General features: G+C 46.2%; 1 protein-coding gene across 1 annotated transcript; it reads left to right on the top strand.

Annotated features, from left to right (window-relative positions):
• Positions 1-2,145: 2,145 nt before the first annotated feature.
• On the top strand, positions 2,146-3,255 carry LOC101271163 (melanoma-associated antigen B4-like). Its single transcript, XM_004284925.1, has one exon. It carries the CDS (start codon positions 2,146-2,148, stop codon positions 3,253-3,255), a length of 1,110 nt encoding a protein of 369 aa, XP_004284973.1.
• Positions 3,256-18,276: the final 15,021 nt, after the last annotated feature.

The raw sequence follows: 18,276 nt of genomic DNA on the forward strand, positions 1-18,276 counted from the left end.
CTACAACCATTTCCAGGAACCCTGAGGCAGAACTGTCCAGATGAGATGTGCCTGCACTTCACACCAGCAGTCTCAGGGAGTTGATGTCTTTGATGTGAGGCCTTGGCCTCAGGTCAGCAGACGGGAGGTAGCCCAGCACCTACAGGGAGTCAAGAGAAGACACTGAGAGAGGATTGAGAGCAGCATCCACCACAGAAGAGGGGACCCCAAAGAGCCCTCACTGTCAGTCTCGGGGGACCCAGGCATGGCTGTGAGGCTCAGGGCCCCAGATACTTCCGGCTGAGGGCGCCGACAGAAATGAGAGCCACGGTGTGACGCCTGCTGACTCAGCTCAGCAGAGGGAAATGTCCCAGGACCCGCCAAGAGTCAATGGAAGGCCCTCGTGCCAGGTCTGCGGGAAGCTCCCCCGGAACAACCACCCCCCGGCCACCCCCCCCCCCGACCCCGTACCGCCCCGCCGTGGCCCGGCCCTGCCCCTGCTGTCCTCCTGGACCCCAGATGCACATGACCGGATGTGACGTCCTCCTAACCACGCTGTGGGGGCGCGCCATTTTTGAGAGCTGCCGTCCAGCGAGGGTGAACCGCGGGAGGAGTGCCACGTCTCGTCAGGTGTCAAGGTGTGAGATGACCCCAGTTAGAAGTGCGGGGACACGCCCCCGACACCCCCAATCCCCATTCCCTCCGAAAAGAGGCGGCCACACAGGCCCCGCCCACCCCGCCCCTGCTCTCGGCCCCAGAGGCTCGGGCCTGGCTGTTAGGCCCAAAGTCCATCCGCTTCCCCCGCGGGGTCTCGGGCAAGGAAGGCCTCGCTCTGAGGCTGGTGGACCCTGGCTCAGCTCAGTACAGGGAGCGCCCCAGGCCCTGTGGCGTGAAGGACGGGACCCTCGTGGGGACCAAGGGGCTCCACACCCCAGAATGGCGGCCACGCGGACCCCGCCCCTGACGTCGGCCTGGGAGCCTCCGGGCAGGTCTAAAGACTGAGGGGCTCCCTCAGTGCGAACGCGGACGGACGGACAGACGCGGGAGGCCCAGGGAGGAGGGGGCCTTGTCCTCAGGGGCTGGCCGCAGGTCAGCAGAGGGAGGATTTCCAGGGCACGGGAGGAGTCAGGGCGAGGACCGTCCTCCCCGTCGCAAGGGCACCTCAGAACCCCTCCCCTGTTGTCAGCCGCTTCCTTCTGGCCACACACGGAGGAGGGAGGGCTGCTGTCTGAGAGGGGAGGTGCAGGCCAGCAGAAGGCGCGTCCCTAAGCACTCCCAAGAGTCAGCCCAAGCCCTTGAGTGAGGGCCAGTGGGGCCGCCAGCCACAGGGCCTCGACCTGTCTGCCGCACGCTGCAGGCCTGGTAAAACTCTGCCACGTGCGGCCGCGTGGTCACCCTCACCGCCTCCGAATGAGACTCAAGGAGGTGCCGGCACTGGTGCGAGCAGATGGCCCTCGGGGCAAGAGAGGAGCTCCAGGCTGCACCGGCCGTCCAGGGAGGACCCCGAGTGAGGACTGAGGGAGTCACCCACCCCGAAGAGAAGGGACAAGAGAGAATATGGCCCGTCCCCTCCTGTCAACCCTTAGACTCCCAAGAAAGGACTGTCAGGCTGAGACCGCCCGTAATTTCCTCTGCCAGGTCCGAGGGAGGTTAGAGCTTTGTTCTGAAGGGGCAGCCACCAGGCAGCAGAAGGGAGGGTCCCAGGACCCTTCGGAGGTGGGCTGAACGCTCCCTCCTTTCCTCCTCCTGGGTGTCGTGGAAGATGGTGGTGTCAACTTCAGAGCAGCAGAGGGGAGGGGGTGTGTGGGGGGGAGTCTTGGCAACAGCTGTCATCCTGACTCTGAATGGGAACCGTGGAGACCTACCTCCCCTGCCAGCCCCCACTGTCACCCCAGTACCGCCCAGGCAGGGCTGGCAGCCTGTAGCCCAAGGCTCACTCTACCGTCCTCCACAGGGGTCTCAGGGGACAGGCTGAGCAGGAGAACAGGAGCCCTGTGGGTCCTCGAGCAGTGCCCTCAAGGACCCTGCAGAGGCGGCCTTGGTTAAAGCCAGGGAGGAATGTCCCTGCTGAAGGTGCTCACAGCATCTCCTTGTCCTTCCCCCAGGTGCCCTCGTTTCCTGCCTTCCTGCGCAAACTCCCGCCTGCTGGCCCTGACCTGTGTCATCATGCCTCGGGGCCGGAAGAGCAAGCGCCATGGCCGCAAGAAACGCCACCAGGCCCAGGGGGAGACTCAGAGTCTCAAGGGTACCCAGGCCACTGAGGCGGCGGCAGCAGCGGCGGCGGCAGAAGAGGTAGAAGAGTCACCCTCCTCCCCCGCTTCTGTTTCTCCGGGCACTCCCCCGAGCTCCCCTGCTGCTGGCACTCGCCAGGAGCCTCAGGGAGCCCCAGCCACTACCTCTCGTGATGAAGGGGTTTCATGCCCAGGATCTGAAGAGGGTGCCCAGAGCCAAGGTGAGAAAAGTGCAGGTACCTCCCAGGCAGCACCTTCCATTCGCAGCAGTCGCAGAGATCCTCTGACCAGGAAGGTCAGAAAGTTGGTGCAGTTCCTGCTGGAGAAGTACAAGACGAAGGAGCCCATCCTGCAGGCAGCACTGCTGAAGGCTGTCAACAGGAAGTACGAGAAGCACTTCCCTGAGATCCTCAGCAGAGCCTCTGAGATCATGCAGGTGGTCTTTGGCCTCGAGCTGAAGGAAGTCGACCCCAGCAGTCACTCCTACGCCCTCATCAGCAATGTGGCCCTTCCCAGCGAGGGAAGTACAAGTGATGAGTCGGGGCTGCCCATGTCCGGTCTCCTGATGATTCTCCTGGGCCTCATCTTCAAGAAGGGCAACCGTGCCACCGAAGAGGAGATCTGGGAATTCCTCAGTGAGTTGGCTTTCTATGCTGGGATGAGGCACTTGATCTCTGGGGAGCCCAGGAGGCTCATCAGCAAAGATTTCGTGCAGCAGAAGTACCTGACGTACCGCCAGGTGCCCAACAGCGATCCTCCGCGCTATGAGTTCCTGTGGGGCCCGAGAGCCCACGCTGAAACCAGCAAGATGAAAGTGCTGGAGTTTGTGGCCAAGATCATCGGTACCGTCCCCAGTGCCTTACCAGATCTCTATGAGGAGGCTCTGAAAGATGAGGAAGAGAGAGCCGCGGCCAGGGCTGCAGCTGTTGCAGAGGGCAGACCCCTTCCAGGGCCAAGGCCCGCAGCTCCTCCCACATGTAGCGGGGGAGGCCGCGGGCAGTTTGCTCACTTTGTTTTGGAAGAGAGCAGTCAGGCTCCTAAATAGTGCAGAGTAGTAGGGGTGGAGGGAACAAAGTATAGATCTTATTTACCTTCCTGTTTTAAACTAGTAACTTCTATATATAATTGATTGATTTATTTAGGTTTTTTCCAATGTTTTTTTCTTGTAATAGTGTGTTTTCTTAAGAATATGAATTCGTGAATGACATTGCTTGCATATTTACTGCTGTTTAAAGAGTTCTAAAGTTACAGTTTTGGTACATGTAAAAGGAATTCACGAACCATCTATATTTTCTGTATGATCCAGAAATAGAAAACATGGCACTGCAATAGACATTGTCATGGAAATGTGAAAGGCGACCACAGAAAATATTTAGAAACAAAAAATGGAGAAAACAGAGAGTAAAAGCCATTTAACTCGTGGTTTGCCTTACTTCGTTTAAACTTTCTTTTGGTAGAAATAAAAGATACTTTGATTTAGCTCATTTGTGAGTATTTGTTTCTTTTGCCCTAGTGCACTGCATATTCTCTGCTACCTACTGGATTAAAAATAACCTCTGATGGGAGGGTGGTATTTTGGGGGTTCATAATAATCATATCATAACTGCCATTCATCAAAAACCCAATATTGCATAATGAGTATGCCACTGCTTTACATGTAGTACAGAACATTCCAACATTCACGCAGGACAGGATTTAGCAGACTCCCTTTACAGGTGAATAACTTGCAGGTGTCTCAAGTTCACAAGACTGATTAAGTGACCTTGCTGGGTCTAGTCCCCTGGTCTGGAATAGTCTAGAGCCTACACTCTTCCACTCCTCCCAGCCTAAGCCAGACCTTATGTCTTTTAATTCATTTTTCTTCTCACCACTCCAAAATGTATCTCATGGGATAAAAGGGGCCCTGTTCCCAAAGCACTGTTTTGGAATACAGTAACACTGAATAAGTGAATGGTATAAATAAAAAGAAAAATTTTCGGTGACAATGGGGTCTTCTACATATGCAATGTCAGATACCCTGAAAAGATCAGCATCTCCTCATTTACTCTTCAAGTTTCTCAGGGACATAAAAGCCTTGGTTTAAGAGCTGTGTCCTCAGGTCAGTGGAGGGAGGAGTCCCAGCCTCTGATACTTACTCAAGGTGAGGACCTTAGAACAGAAGGGGGCCCCACAAAGTCTACCCTGCTTTCTCCCTTGTGTGGCCATGCGCAGAGCTGCCTGTCTGAAGGTACCCCTTCTTTTCCTCCGGGGCAAGGGTGGAGAGGTTCTCAGGGAGGTGAGTTCCTTGGTCTTGTGGCAGCATCTCCAATTCTGCCCAAGTAGGAGATCCTAGCAGGCCTTAATTTGCTTCAGGGTGAGGACACTGGGTGCCGATGAGTGGACTCCCCAAAACAAAGGGGACCACACAGAGGCCCCCGGCAGGGGTAGCCAGGGAATAGGTCTCTTATCTCCCCTTCTGGTGTCTCAGGAAGGTGAAAGCCTTGGCCTGAGGCTGGCAGACAGACAGTAGGGAGGGTGGAGTCCCATATGCTACCTGAAGTCAAGGTAAGAAACCTGAGTTAGGACTGAGGGTCCACTGACTCCAGAAGAGTGGGGCCTTGTAAAGTCCTGCTCCTCAGAAGACCCCAACAGCTTTGGACAGATCTGGTTCATCCTGACTTCCAATTCAGAATTCCCAAGAAGGTAATGCCTTTGTGCTGAGGAGCACAGCTTCAGGGCAGTGGAGGCTGGAGTCCTGGGTCTGGTCAGGCATCACGATGAGGACCCTGAATGAGGAGCAAGAGGACCACTCACTCCAGAACAGAGGAGAATGCAGAGTCCCGCCCCTGAGGTCAGCCCCAGGAGGCCCAGGACAAAGCTTTCTGGCTGACCTGCCCCCTCTTTCCACTGGGGGTGGTCTCGGGGAGGCGAGGGCCTTGGTCTATGGGGAACAGCCTCACTCAGTAGAGACTGGAAATCTAGTGACTCTAAATGAGGATAAAGGGACTCCACCTAGAGCAGAGCCCTGCCACTGGATACCTCCCCTTGGCAAATCCAGGAATGTTGGCATGATGCGCCCCACGCCTTTCCTTTTAGAGCGTCTCAGGTAGATGAGGCACTTGGTCCCAGGGGCCAGCCTCAGGGGAGCACAGGGAGGAATTCCAGGTCATGCCAAGAGTCGAGCAGAGGACCATGAGGACTGAGGGAACCACCCAAATCATAAAAGCGGGGACGCCACAGAATCCCTCCCTTACTGTCGGCCAGGAGTGACCACAGGCAGTCATGCCCACGTGAGGCAACCCTCACATCCTCCTAGGTGGTCTCAGGGAAGTAAAAGCTGTAGTATGAGAGCACAGGCCTCTCTAGGTCACGGGAAGAGCCAGCGTAAGGACTCCGAGTGAGGACCAAGGGGAACGCCCAACCGAAAAGAGACAGGAACAAACACATAGCCCCACCACCCTTTCGGCCCGGGGAAGCCCCAGGCAGGGGTGGTTCCATGTGTCACCCACTTGCCTCCGGCTCTGGAGGACTCAGGTCGGTAGACGGAAGAGTCCCAGATCCTGACAGAGTGAGGACTATTGAGGTCACAAACCCCAGAAGAGCGGAGCCCGGGGAATCTTGCCCTCTGTGTTAGTCCTCAGAAGCCCCTCAGAAATAGCTGTGGCTGCACGTGGCCTACTCTGACTTCTACTTCTGGGGACTCAGGGTGGTGAGGACTTTGCTCCGAGGCTGGCTGACTCAGCACAGGGGAAATTTCCAGGTTGTGCTAGGAGTTGGGGTGAGGACCTAAGGCTGGAGTGGAGCATGAAAACCATAACAATGGGGGCAGCACATCATCTCTCCCCTGCTGTCAGTCCTGGGAGACGCCTGGAGAGATGTCAGGCCGAGCAGAGGCAACCCTTAACTCCTCCCAGGGTGACAGAGAAGTGGGGACGGTAATAGGTGAAGAGAGGGAGAAATATAGGTCTTCCCAGGAGTCAAACTGAGGAAGAGCCTGAGTGAGGACCGGCGCGGCCAAGCATAACAAGGCCTGGATCTGCGGGCCCCAGCTTCCTGCCTTCAGAGACCACAGGTAGACGTGGGACATCAGGCTACCCTCACTTTCTTCTGTTGGCTCTCAGAGAAAGGTGGGCCTTTCTATGAGCACATGTCCTCAGGTAAAGAGACAGGAGCCACAGGCCTTCCCAGGGGTCAAACTGAGAACCCTGAGTGACGACTAAGGGGAACATGCCCCACCCGCTGAGCTGTGGGGACGACAAAGAGTCTAGCCTTGCCCCTGCTTTCAGCACTTGAAGGCTCAGGACAGGGCAGTCGGGCCGAGGCTCCTTTACATCAGGTCTAAGGGAGGTGAGACCCTTAGCCTGAAGGTAAAGCCATTAGAGGGCAGAAGGGTGGGTCCCAGGCCCTACGTGAAGCCAGCTGAGAGCACTGAATAGGGACTGAGGACCCAGTGATCCCAGGATAGAAAGGACTCCACAGAGCTGTCAGCACTGTGCTCCCCCTGTCAGGCCGGTGAGCTGGGCCACCACTCACTTCCTCCTCATGGGTCCCCGGGACCACTGAGGTGTCAACTGCAGAGCAACGGAGGGGAGGAAGCCCAGGCCCTGGCTGCCGTCCACCTAAAGATCCTGAAGATGAACTGAGCAGACTCCCCGCCCTAGAGCACGGAAGGTCCCACTGGCAGCCCCTTCTGTCACCCCAGTGACACTCAGGTAGGCTGGCAGCCTGTAGCCCAAGGCTCACTCTACCGTCCGCCACAGGGGTCTCAGGGGACAGGCTGAGCAGGAGAACAGGAGCCCTGTGGGTCCTCGGGCAGTGCCCTCCAGGACCCTGCAGAGGCGGCCTTGGTTAAAGCCAGGGAGGAATCTTCCCGCTGAAGGTGCTCACAGCATCTCCTTGTCCCTCCCCCAGGTGCCCTCGTTGCCTGCCTTCCTGCGCACACTCCCGCCTGCTGGCCCTGACCTGTGTCATCATGCCTCGGCGCCGGAGGAACAAGCGCCATGGCCGCAAGAAACGCCACCAGGCCCGGGGGGAGACTCAGAGTCTCAAGGGTGCCCAGGCCACTGAGGAGGCGGCGGCGGCAGAAGAGATAGAAGAGTCGCCCCCCTCCCCCGCTTCTGTTTCTCCGGGCACTCCCCCGAGCTCCCCTGCTGCTGGCACTCGCCAGGAGCCTCCGGGAGCCCCAGCCACGAGCTCCCGTGATGCAGGGGTTTCATGCCCAGGATCTGAAGAGGGTGCCCAGAGCCAAGGTGAGGAGAGCGAGTCACACACGAGCGGGCCTGCCCCATCCTGGACGGTTCGCCTTTCCCTCCCCTACCTGGACACTGGTGGTTGCAGCATGCCCAGAGATCCTCCCTCTCGTGGTCAAGGACCACTGCTAGGTTTCCAGCCATACCAGGACCAAGCAAGACAAAACCACCAGCACAGGTTGACGCAGGCGCACCAAGACCTACAAGGTGACTCAAGGTACCCCAGGGTTCATTACGCCTCACTTGTAATAACTTAGCATTGTGGCTTTTGCTTCCCCGCCCCACCCCATGGGTTCTGCTTGGGTGCTTATGGGTAAGTGCCTGTATACTAGCAGGAAAGTTATATAGCCTAAAGCTGTCGATCGATTTGTCAGTCAAATAACACAGGACACAGGGAGGGACCACCACTCTACAAAACACAGCCCTACCCCATCGCGGGGCTGCTTCTGGTTTCCAGACAGCCCGCTCTCCTGCTTTCTCGGGAGCGTACCTTTGCCCTGCTTAACTGAACTCTTGCTACTTAAAACTGCTCTACGCCTCTCGACTGAATTCTTCCTCTTTGGGAGGGCAAGAGCCCAGGAAATCGCCATTCTGCCGGTGGCAATATGGATCGCATATTCATTACTTTTATCAGGTACAAGTTAAAGTTTTGATATTTCATAAAACAAATTTAAAAACCTTCCATTTTTTTTTATGACCTAGAACAAGAAAACACAGCAATGGAAGAGGGATTTCCATGGAACTGTGAATAGACTCGGCAGTAAAATCATGTGGGTCAAGTAAAAAAAGGAAAGAAAAAGCGTACATGGTGGTACATTTTTGGTTTGTTTTATTCTTTTAGTGCTTCTTTTTGTAAACCTGAAAGATGTTTTCTTAGATTACTCAAGATTGTGAGAGAAATTAAACAATAATAAAGTAGACATCCTTATCGTTGCCACTCTTATTCCCAACCATTAACTGAGCAGCTACTCTTTGGAAGGCTCCGTGGCAGAACTGGGGATGGGAAGAAAAAGAAGACTGAGCCACTGTCCATAGACCTTCGGAGCCTAGGAGCTGCTGCCATGTCAAGATGGTGAGACACACTCTGAGACCTAAATAAATGGCAAGTTACAACAAGGGGTGAGAAAGAGAGGAGGTTCCAGACGAGAGCAGTCAAGTGTAAATGCTCTGAAGCAAGGAAGCCTGGAGCTTTGGGACACTGCAGTTCCCTTGAGGAGGTGATTTTAAGTTAGGCGGGATGGTGGGCTAAATGAGGCCGAGTGAATTGTGGTGGGGGAGGGTGGGACTCTTAGATGGTGGGCCTCAGAGTTGACAGACTCAAGACTGGAATGGAAGCTTACCCTGAATTTTTACTTTGCGACTGTGGGTAAAACAGAGAGAATCTCCACCCGGGGCAGGAATAAAATGGCTTCCGTGTTCCTGTCCCAGTGCAGGTGAACACAGTGCACAAACTAGGTGTTTTAATCCCATCGCCTCCAGGGAGTTTCTGAGAAACAAGGATGATACTTCCTTGAAGTGAGATGTCAAGAAGCCACTGTGATAGCACTCTTTGCACTGGGGTCAAAGGGCCAGAGGCCACTCCCTTAAAGGGATGTTCTACTACTTACCTTAAGTGTAATCTGGGGAACTCCAAAGGAAGGCTACAATTTTTGGTGGTGGTGAAATTATAATGAAACTAGGGGTGGTTTGGATGAAAAGGCACCTGGGAGGGAAGTTGTTGGTCCTTGGCGCAAATTCTAGAACCTCTGAGTAGCATCCAGCTGGGAGAGATTCCTCTACACTCAAATGACATATTTACAAACGGGGAAGTTTTACATAGTTTCACGGTCTAAGCAGTTTTGTTCGTTCCAAAGGTGCTGCGTATCGTATTTTCTGACATCTCATGAGATTAAAGAAAAAAATCCCAAAGAGTTGGTATTATGGTCTGGGGTCATAGTTATCGTAGTAATAAATGCCATTCTTGAAAGACCATTGTTGCAAGTGCTTTACAAACATCACGTATATTACAACAGCTCTACAAGATAGGGCTTATCAGACTCACTTTGCAGATGATGAACTTGCAATTTTCTCAAGTTCACAAGACTTGTGACAGACCTGGGAATAGACCCTTGGTCTGAATTCATCTAGAGGCCACACTGTTCCACTCTTCCCGGCCTGAGGCAGACCTAGTATCCTTTAATTCACTTGTCTCCTCACTACTTCAAACTGTATTTCAGGCAATTTAAAAAATAAAAAGCAAGCAAGCAAGCAAAAAACCCTGTAGCCAAAGGACTATAAACAGTCCTGATGAAGGAAGGTTAATACAAGAATAAACCGTAATTTGGGGATTGTCTGTGGGCTTCATTTATCTAGAGTCCTCCTGCCCCTCGCGCCAGGGTTCCCTGAAAGCTCACTGCCCTGGTCCCAGCACGTGTGTTCAGCTCCAGCACTTTCCCACGTTAGAGCTCCTTTCTCCTGAGACTTCCCCAGTGTGCCCTCAAGTCCAACTCTGGAATCTGTTAATGGTGTGTTGAGACTGGCCTCTGAATAAATACACCAATGAGTGAGCTTACCTAGGAGGTCAATATCCAAAGCCTCCCTCATAAGTTGGAGATGAGGACCTGAATAGACATTTCTACAAAGAGGGTATACCAGTGGCCAAACAGTACATGAAAAGATGCTCAATATCATTAGTCACTAGGGAAATGTATACAAAAAAGACAGAGTGGGATACCATTTCACTAGGTTGGTTATAAAAATGGAAAATAACAAGTGCTTGCGAGGATATGAAGAAATTGGATCCCTCATACATTGCTGGTAAGAATGTCAAATGGTTCAGCCTCTTTGGAAAACAGTTTGGTGGGTCCTCAAATTTAAACCAAGAATTACCGTATGACCCAGCAATTCTATTCCTAGGTATATAACCAAAATAACTTAAAAATTGTATTCAAACAAATCTTTGTACCCAAATATTCAAAGAAGCATTATTCATAAAAGCCAAAAAATGCAAACAACCCAAAATTCCCATCACTGAATGAACGGACAAACAAAATGTGGTATATTCTTACAATGGAATATTATTCAGTCATAAAACGGAATGAAGTACGGATAACTGAGAGACCATGGATGAACCTTGCAGACATTATGATAAATGATAAACGAAAGGAGTCAGAAACAAAAGGTCACATATATATGACACCATTTACATGAATTGTCCAGGATAAGCAAATTCACGGAGACAGAAAGCAGATTGATGGTTGCCCGGGGCTAGGGAGAGGTATGAATGAGAAGTAACTTTTTGAAGGGTAAGAGGTTATGTAAGCAGATAGGATAGGCGGTCCCTGGAGAAAGAGAACCAGGCATGGCTTTCTTGACATAAGAGAAGTCATTTTTGGCCTAAGCCATTTTGTGATCTAAGCCATTTTAAGATCATTCTGTGAACCTGGAAACAATGTTTGCCCTTCAACACACCTCCATAATAATGATCTTAAGGGAATAAAAGAATGCAGCGACAAAAGACTGTTATCAGACAGGAGTAGTAACAGAAGCAAAGGTAATAAATCAGTTCTTAAGTCTCCCAGTCTTTTCAAGGGTAAAGATATATATCAATGAGTTATATTTTTAATATTATATATAATACAATCAATAGATTGATTGATCCCACTATACATATAATATATATAACATATAGGTGTATGTATGTATGTAAAATCAATGGAATGATAGAATCAGATAGAATGAGAGAATTACCATTCTACAGCCCCTAATGGATTAATGGATAAGGGTGAAGATCCTCACTACCTGTCAATACCACCAGGAAGCAGAAAACAGACACTATGTATCTCCTAATGGAAGCACACAGCTTGGTCTCAGGAGTGAACTTGCCAATAAACAAACTGGTAAATCAATAAGCCTTAATCTGAACAAGCTGTTTCCTACAATTATTGAGGATCCTTGATGCTGAGTTCCAGGTGTATTGGGTTCATTATTTTATTCTCTGTAATGCTGTATATGATTGTTTTTATTATAAATATCATGCCTTTAAACTTGAAAACCCAAGTAAAATGGAACAATTTTTAGCAAACTTTAAATCACTAAAGTGAAAATGTAGTCCAAACCCAGAGCACCATCAAAATGTGCCAGGACAATCCAGGTTTGGAGCCCCCTCACACCAAATGATCAGGGAAAAACTAATCACCACCTTATTTGAATTCTTCCAAACCATACAAAAAGATAGAAAACGGATCAACCATTTTAATAGGGTAGCCCTCCTTGATACAAAGTCCAGATAAGAATGCCCCAATAAAAGGATACTCACACATAACCATGTGATTAAATGAAGAAATGGGCTATGACTAAGGAACACAAAGATATCATATTAGAAAATACTGACAGTTGGAAATCACTGCACTAACAGAGAAAGGAGACAATGCATTTCTAAAGGGAAAGAATATTTGTCTCTACACTTCTATTCCCAAGCCTGTTGACACCAAATGTATGGGCTTTTTGTTTTGTTTTGTTTTGCTCACACAAACCAATTCTCTACCACCAGCTGAGTATCCTACAATTCAATTCAATTCTGACAATACCTACCTGCAGTTAGCATCAGATCCCACAAGGTAAGGGCTCATTCCCACAAGATTGCCCTACACTTAATCCAAACCCAGGTCTCCCATAATTCTGACTGACTGGCTATAAATTGGGGGCTCCCACAACCCCCTCCCTGGGTTTGGTAATTTTCTAAAGTGGCTCAAAGAACTCAAGGAAACAGTGTACTTACTAGATTACTGGATTATTATAAAAGGATGTGACTCCCTAACAGCCAAACGGAAGAGATACTTAGAGTGAGGTGTGGGGAAGGGGTGTGGAGCTCTCATGCCCTCTCCAGCTGCATCACCCCCATAGCACCTACGTGCGTTTGGCAAACTGGAAGCTCTCCAGACCATTTTGGTTAGGATTTGTATGCAGGCTTCATTACACAGGCATAATTAATTAAATCATTGGCCACTGGTTAATTAAGTCAATTTCCAGCCCTTCTTCCGTCAGAGGGTAGGACTGAAAGTTCCTAGTCCCTGATCACATGGTGGGTCCCCCAGGCAGCCCCCCACCCTTAGGGGCTTTCCAAAAGTCACCTCCTTAACATAAACTCAGGTGTGTTTGAAAGGGGCTTGTTACCAGTAACATGAAACACTCCTTTCACCTTTCTTGCTCTTTTCACTTAGGAAGCCCCAACAGTTTTAGCACCTCTGGGGACAAAGACCAAATATATATTTCTTAGTATAAATCACAGTTTAATTATATGCAGGGGTAAAGAAAGGGCCTTTGATAAAAAATTTTACACCAGTCCATGGTAATAACTTTTCGCAAACTCACATCAGTAGGAAATTTCTCTTTGTAAAATCTATACGTATTAAGCATACTTAAATGTGGAATGTTATCAGAATTCCCAGTAAAATAAGAAACAAGACACGGACAGATGGTACCACCTCTACTATTTGACAAGAATTTTCCTGCTCTGCCACGTGAACATCTTGGAAGTCATCACTCCCATCCTCACAATGACAGAAAGCTGAACAAACTGAAAATCAACAACTCTTCTTAGATCCATCAGAGAATTGAAGTTACAGGGAAAACCAATGCTTCAAAACTGAAGATGCAGGGAAATACAGGGAATCACAGCTCACTGGGAGCGGAAAGTCCTAGATCCAGGAAGGAGGAGAAAAATTTACATTGTACTTGATGCAACACTGGAAGCTATGTGTGACAAGCTTCAGAGCCCAAAACTCCTAGGAGCCTAGTCTTAGGGGAGCCCACACACTTCTGTGAGTTTTACCTTCTGGGGTCCTAACAGGTTCTCACCGTAAAGATCCAAGAAAAATGTCCTCATGCTTCTGGCATGAGGGGGACATAAACCCTTTTGAAATACACCTAGGAAAAAGTAACCATTCTGAAACACAGGCCCAGATGTTTCTGTTCTGTGTACTTTCCTACACCAACTACCTTGGATGAAGGGAAGATCCTAACTCCAGCCCCCTCCAGACTTCCTATGTCACATAACAGGGGGGATAAAAGCTGAGAAGCATTTGTAAACCAATAGCCCAGGGGCACAGAGCCACTAAAACACAGACAGCTAATCACAGGATTATAGAACAATTCCCGGACACCTTACCACTGCATCAACAAGGTTCCAATATAATACCAGAGGATTACTGCTGAGAGAACTGCAAGGCTTAGACCACTTATGAAGGTGTTCCTAGGGAAAATCAAAGACAACAAGAGCACTCAAGGAAATTGAAATCTCAGGCGCCTACAGTAAGAGCAAACAGTAAACACGACATAACTCTTATGCAGATAAACACAATCTCTCATGCTAAAGGCCCTTTAAATCGGTTCCTATTATCCAATACATCAAGTCCAGCCTTCAACAAAAAATTACAAGATATGCTAAAAGGCAGAAAAGCACAGTCTGATTAAACAAAGCAAGTAAGCTAACCACACTTCGATATAGCAGATAATTTGGAATATCAGACTAGGATTTTAGAATACTTATGATTCATACGCTAGGCCTCTAATGGAAAAAGTGAACAACATGCAAGAACAGTAGGTAATGTACATAGAGGGATGGAATCTGTAGGAAAGCATCAAAAGGAAATGTGAGAAATCAAAAACATCGAAACTGACATGAAGAATGCCACTGATGGGCTCACCGGTAGACTGCACATGGCCAAGGAAAGAATCAGTGAAATTAAAGATATACATTGACAGAAAACCCTCAAACTAAAAAGCAAAGAGAAAACAAAATAATTTTTAAAAAAGAAAAGAGTAACCAAGGATTGTGGAACAATTACAAGGGATGTAACATATGCATAGTGGGAATAATCTGAGAAGAAACAGAGAAAGAAGCAGAATTTTCAAAGTAATAATGACTGAGAATTTCCCCAAATTAATGACAGACACTAAACCACAGATCTAGGAAGCTCGGAGAACACCAAGCAGGATAAAGAGAAAAAAAAATCTACACCTAGGCATATCATACTCAAACTGCAGAAAACCAAACAGAAAGAGAATTCTTGAGACGAGCTAGAGAAAAAAAGAACTTACTATCGAGGAACAAGGGTAACAATTACCAAGATTTCTCTTCACAAATGATGCTATCAAGAAAAGACTACAGTTAAATTTTTAAAGCATTGAAATGAAAAAACCCAACAACAACAACAAAAACACTACCACCAACCTAGAATTCTGTAGCCAGGGGGAGAAAATCCTTCAACAGTAATGAGAAATAAAGACTTTCTCTGACAGACAAAAAAACTGACAGAAATTTGTCACACAGATCTACTTTGCAAGAAATGTTAAAAGAAGTTCTTCTGGGAAAAGGAAAATGATATAGGTCAGAAGCTTTGGCTGATGTAAAGAAAGGAAGAGAGTAACACAAGAAATAAATGAAGATTAAAAAAAGCCTTTTATTTTTATTATTTTCAACTGATCAAAAAAGATAACTATTTCTTCAAAATAATAATATAACAGCAATGCATCCAGTGATTATACATTATGGAGAAGAAAAATAAATGGCAGAAATGGTATACTTGCACTGTTACGAGATACCTGCACTAACCGTGAAGCAGGATGGGGTTATTTGAAAGAGGACTTGAATACGTTGCAAATGTATAACACAAATGCTACAGAAACCACTAGAAATTTTATAAATGTATAACTGATATGCGAAAGAGGAGAGAAAATGGAATAACATGAAATCTTGAATTAAAACTAGAGAAGGCAGAAAAAGAGCACGAGATTGAAAAGGAAACAAAGAGTAAGCTCAAGGAGTAGAAAACAGTTACAAATATGGTCAATGTTAATCCAACTATATCAATAATCACTTTTAATGTGAATGGTCTAAATATACCAATTAAAAGGTAGAGATTGATAAAAAAAAGAATGAAAACAAAGGAGATCTAACCCTATGCTGTTTACAAGAAACACACTTTAAATATAAAGACATGAAATGATTAAAAGTAAAGGGATGGATACAATAGCCAGGTCATGGAAGCAACCTAAATGCCCATCGACAGATGAATGGATAAAGCAGGTGTGGTACATATATACAATGGAGTATTACTCAGCCATAAATAGGAATGAAATTGGGTCATTTGTAGAGACGTGGATGGACCTAGAGACTATCATGCAGAGTGAAGTAAGCCAGAAAGAGAAAAACAAATATTGTATATTAATGCCTACATATGGAATCTAGAAAAATGGTACAGATGAACCAGTCTGCAAGGCGGAAACAGAGACACAGATGTAGAGAACAAACGTATGGACACCAAGGGGGGCAAAGCGGGGGTGGGATGAATGGGGAGATTGGGATAGACGTATATATACCAATATGTACAAAACAGGTACCTAATAAGAACCTGCTGTGTAAAAAAATAAAATAAAATAAAATTCAAAAAAAACGTAAAGGGATGGAGAAAACTCTACCATGCTAATATGAGTGGGAAAAAAACCCATCTGCTCAAGCTATATTATTTCAGACAAAGCAGTATTCACAACAAGAAAGTCAGGAATAAAGATGGGCATTACTTAATGATTAAGTGGCCAATTCTCAAAGAAATCATGGCAACCCTTAATGTGTATGCACCAAAAAATTCTGTTAAGATACACGAGGCAAACACTGATGAGACACATCTACTCTTATAGAAGGAGATGTCAACACATCTCTTTTCATAATTGACAAATCCACTAGGCAGAAAATCAGTAAGGTGCAGTTGAACTGAAAAGCAACATCAATTAACTAGATCTAAATGACATTCATAGAATACTTGACAACAGCAGAAAGCACATTATCTTCAAGTCCACACGGAACATACACCAAGATAGATTACATTCTATGCCATAAAACACACATCATCAAACTTAAAAGAATATAAATGATACAAAGAATAATCTCATTCTGCGATGGAAATAAACTAGAAATTGATAACAAAAAAGTAGCAAGAAAATCAAGGGTATTTGGAGATTAAACAATATACTTCTAAATAACACATGGGCCAAAGAGAAAATCTAATGAGAAATTTTTAAATATGTTTAAGTAAATGGAAACAAAATTACAACTTATCAAAAGTTGTGTAATATAGCAAAACCAGTACTTAAAGGGACATATATAGCATTGAATGTCTATACTAGAAAAATCTAAAATCAATAATTTAAGCTTCTACCTTAGTAAACTGGTGAAAGAAGAGAAAAAAAGCAGAGGAAAAAGAAATAATAAATCAAAGCAGAAATCAATGACACTGAAGAAAGGGGAAAAAAATAGTGAAAAGCAACAAACCCAGAAGCTGCTTCTTTGCACATATCCAAAAGAAAAAAGAAAAAACAAGATAACAGTCTAACCAGGCTACTCAAGGAAAATAAAAAGAGAGAAAACACCAATTAAACCGCTAATAGCAGAAATGAAGGAAGGGCCATCACTACTGATTCCACGGACATTAAAAGGATAATAAATGAATATTATAAACAACTCTATGCCTACAAATTTGAAAAGTTAAATCGACAAATTGCTTGAAGATACAATTTCCCAAAACTATACAAGGATAAATAGATAATCAGAATAGGTCTGTATCTATTAAAGAAATTTAATCTATAATTAATAAGCTTCCAGTAAAGACAGCACCAGGCCCAGATGATTCCACTGATGAATTCTAACAAAAAGTTAAGGAAGACATGAAAACAATTCTCTACAATCTCTTCCAGAAAACAGAAGCAGAGGGGACACTTCCTAATTCATTCTATGAGGCCAGCACCACTCTAATGTCAAAACCAGAAAAAGAAATTAAAAGAAAGGAGAATTGACCACCAATATCTCTCATGAACATAGATGCAAATTCCCCAACAAAGTATAAGTAAAACAAATCTAACAATGTATAAAAGGAATTATATACCACAACTAAGTGGACTTTATTTCAGGTGTGCAACATTTGAAAATCAGTAATGCTAACTCATCATATCACTAGGCTAAAGAAAATAATCACATGATCATATCAATAGGTGAAGAAAAGAATTTGATAAAATCCAATACCCATTCATCATAAAATTTCCCAGCAAACTAGAAGTAGAGAGGCATTGGCTCAGCTTCATATACTGAATAGAACATCTTAAAAAACAAAAACAAAAAACAGGTAAAACATCCTACTTCATACTGAGACGATAGATGCTCTCACACTAAGATCAGGAACAAGGCTAAGATATGCCTTCTCACCATGCCTATTCAACACTGGACTGGAAGTCCTAGCCAATGCAATAAGATAAGAGAAGGAAGAAAAAGACATACAGATTTGAATGGAAAAAATAAACCTGTTTTTGCTCACAGATGACCTAATTGTCTACGTAGGAAATCTCAAATAACCAACAACAAGAAAACTCCTGGTATCAGTAAGCCAAGGTTAATATTCAACAGTCAATTGTTTTCCAATAAACAAATTGAACTTGCAATTGAGAAACCTAATGCCATTTTCATTAGCACGAAAAAAAGATCGATTATAAATAATTCTTAGAAAAATAAGTATAAGATTTATATGAGAAATACAAATGTCACTGAAAAAAATTAAGGAAGATCTAAATAAATAGAGAAACACTCCATGTTCATGGATAGGAGGTTGCAAGATTGTTGAGATATCAGTTACTCCCAACTTGATTTATATACTCAAAACAATTCTGCTCAAAACTCCAGCAAGGTATTTTGTAGATAGTAACAAACAATCTAGAGTTTATATAAAAAATGAAAAGATCCATAATAACCAACTCAAATCAATACCGAAGAAGATCAAAGTCAGAGAACTGATATTACTGGATTTCAAAAC

Source organism: Orcinus orca, chromosome X (assembly GCF_937001465.1).
Source record: "Orcinus orca chromosome X, mOrcOrc1.1, whole genome shotgun sequence".
NCBI lineage: Eukaryota > Metazoa > Chordata > Mammalia > Artiodactyla > Delphinidae > Orcinus > Orcinus orca.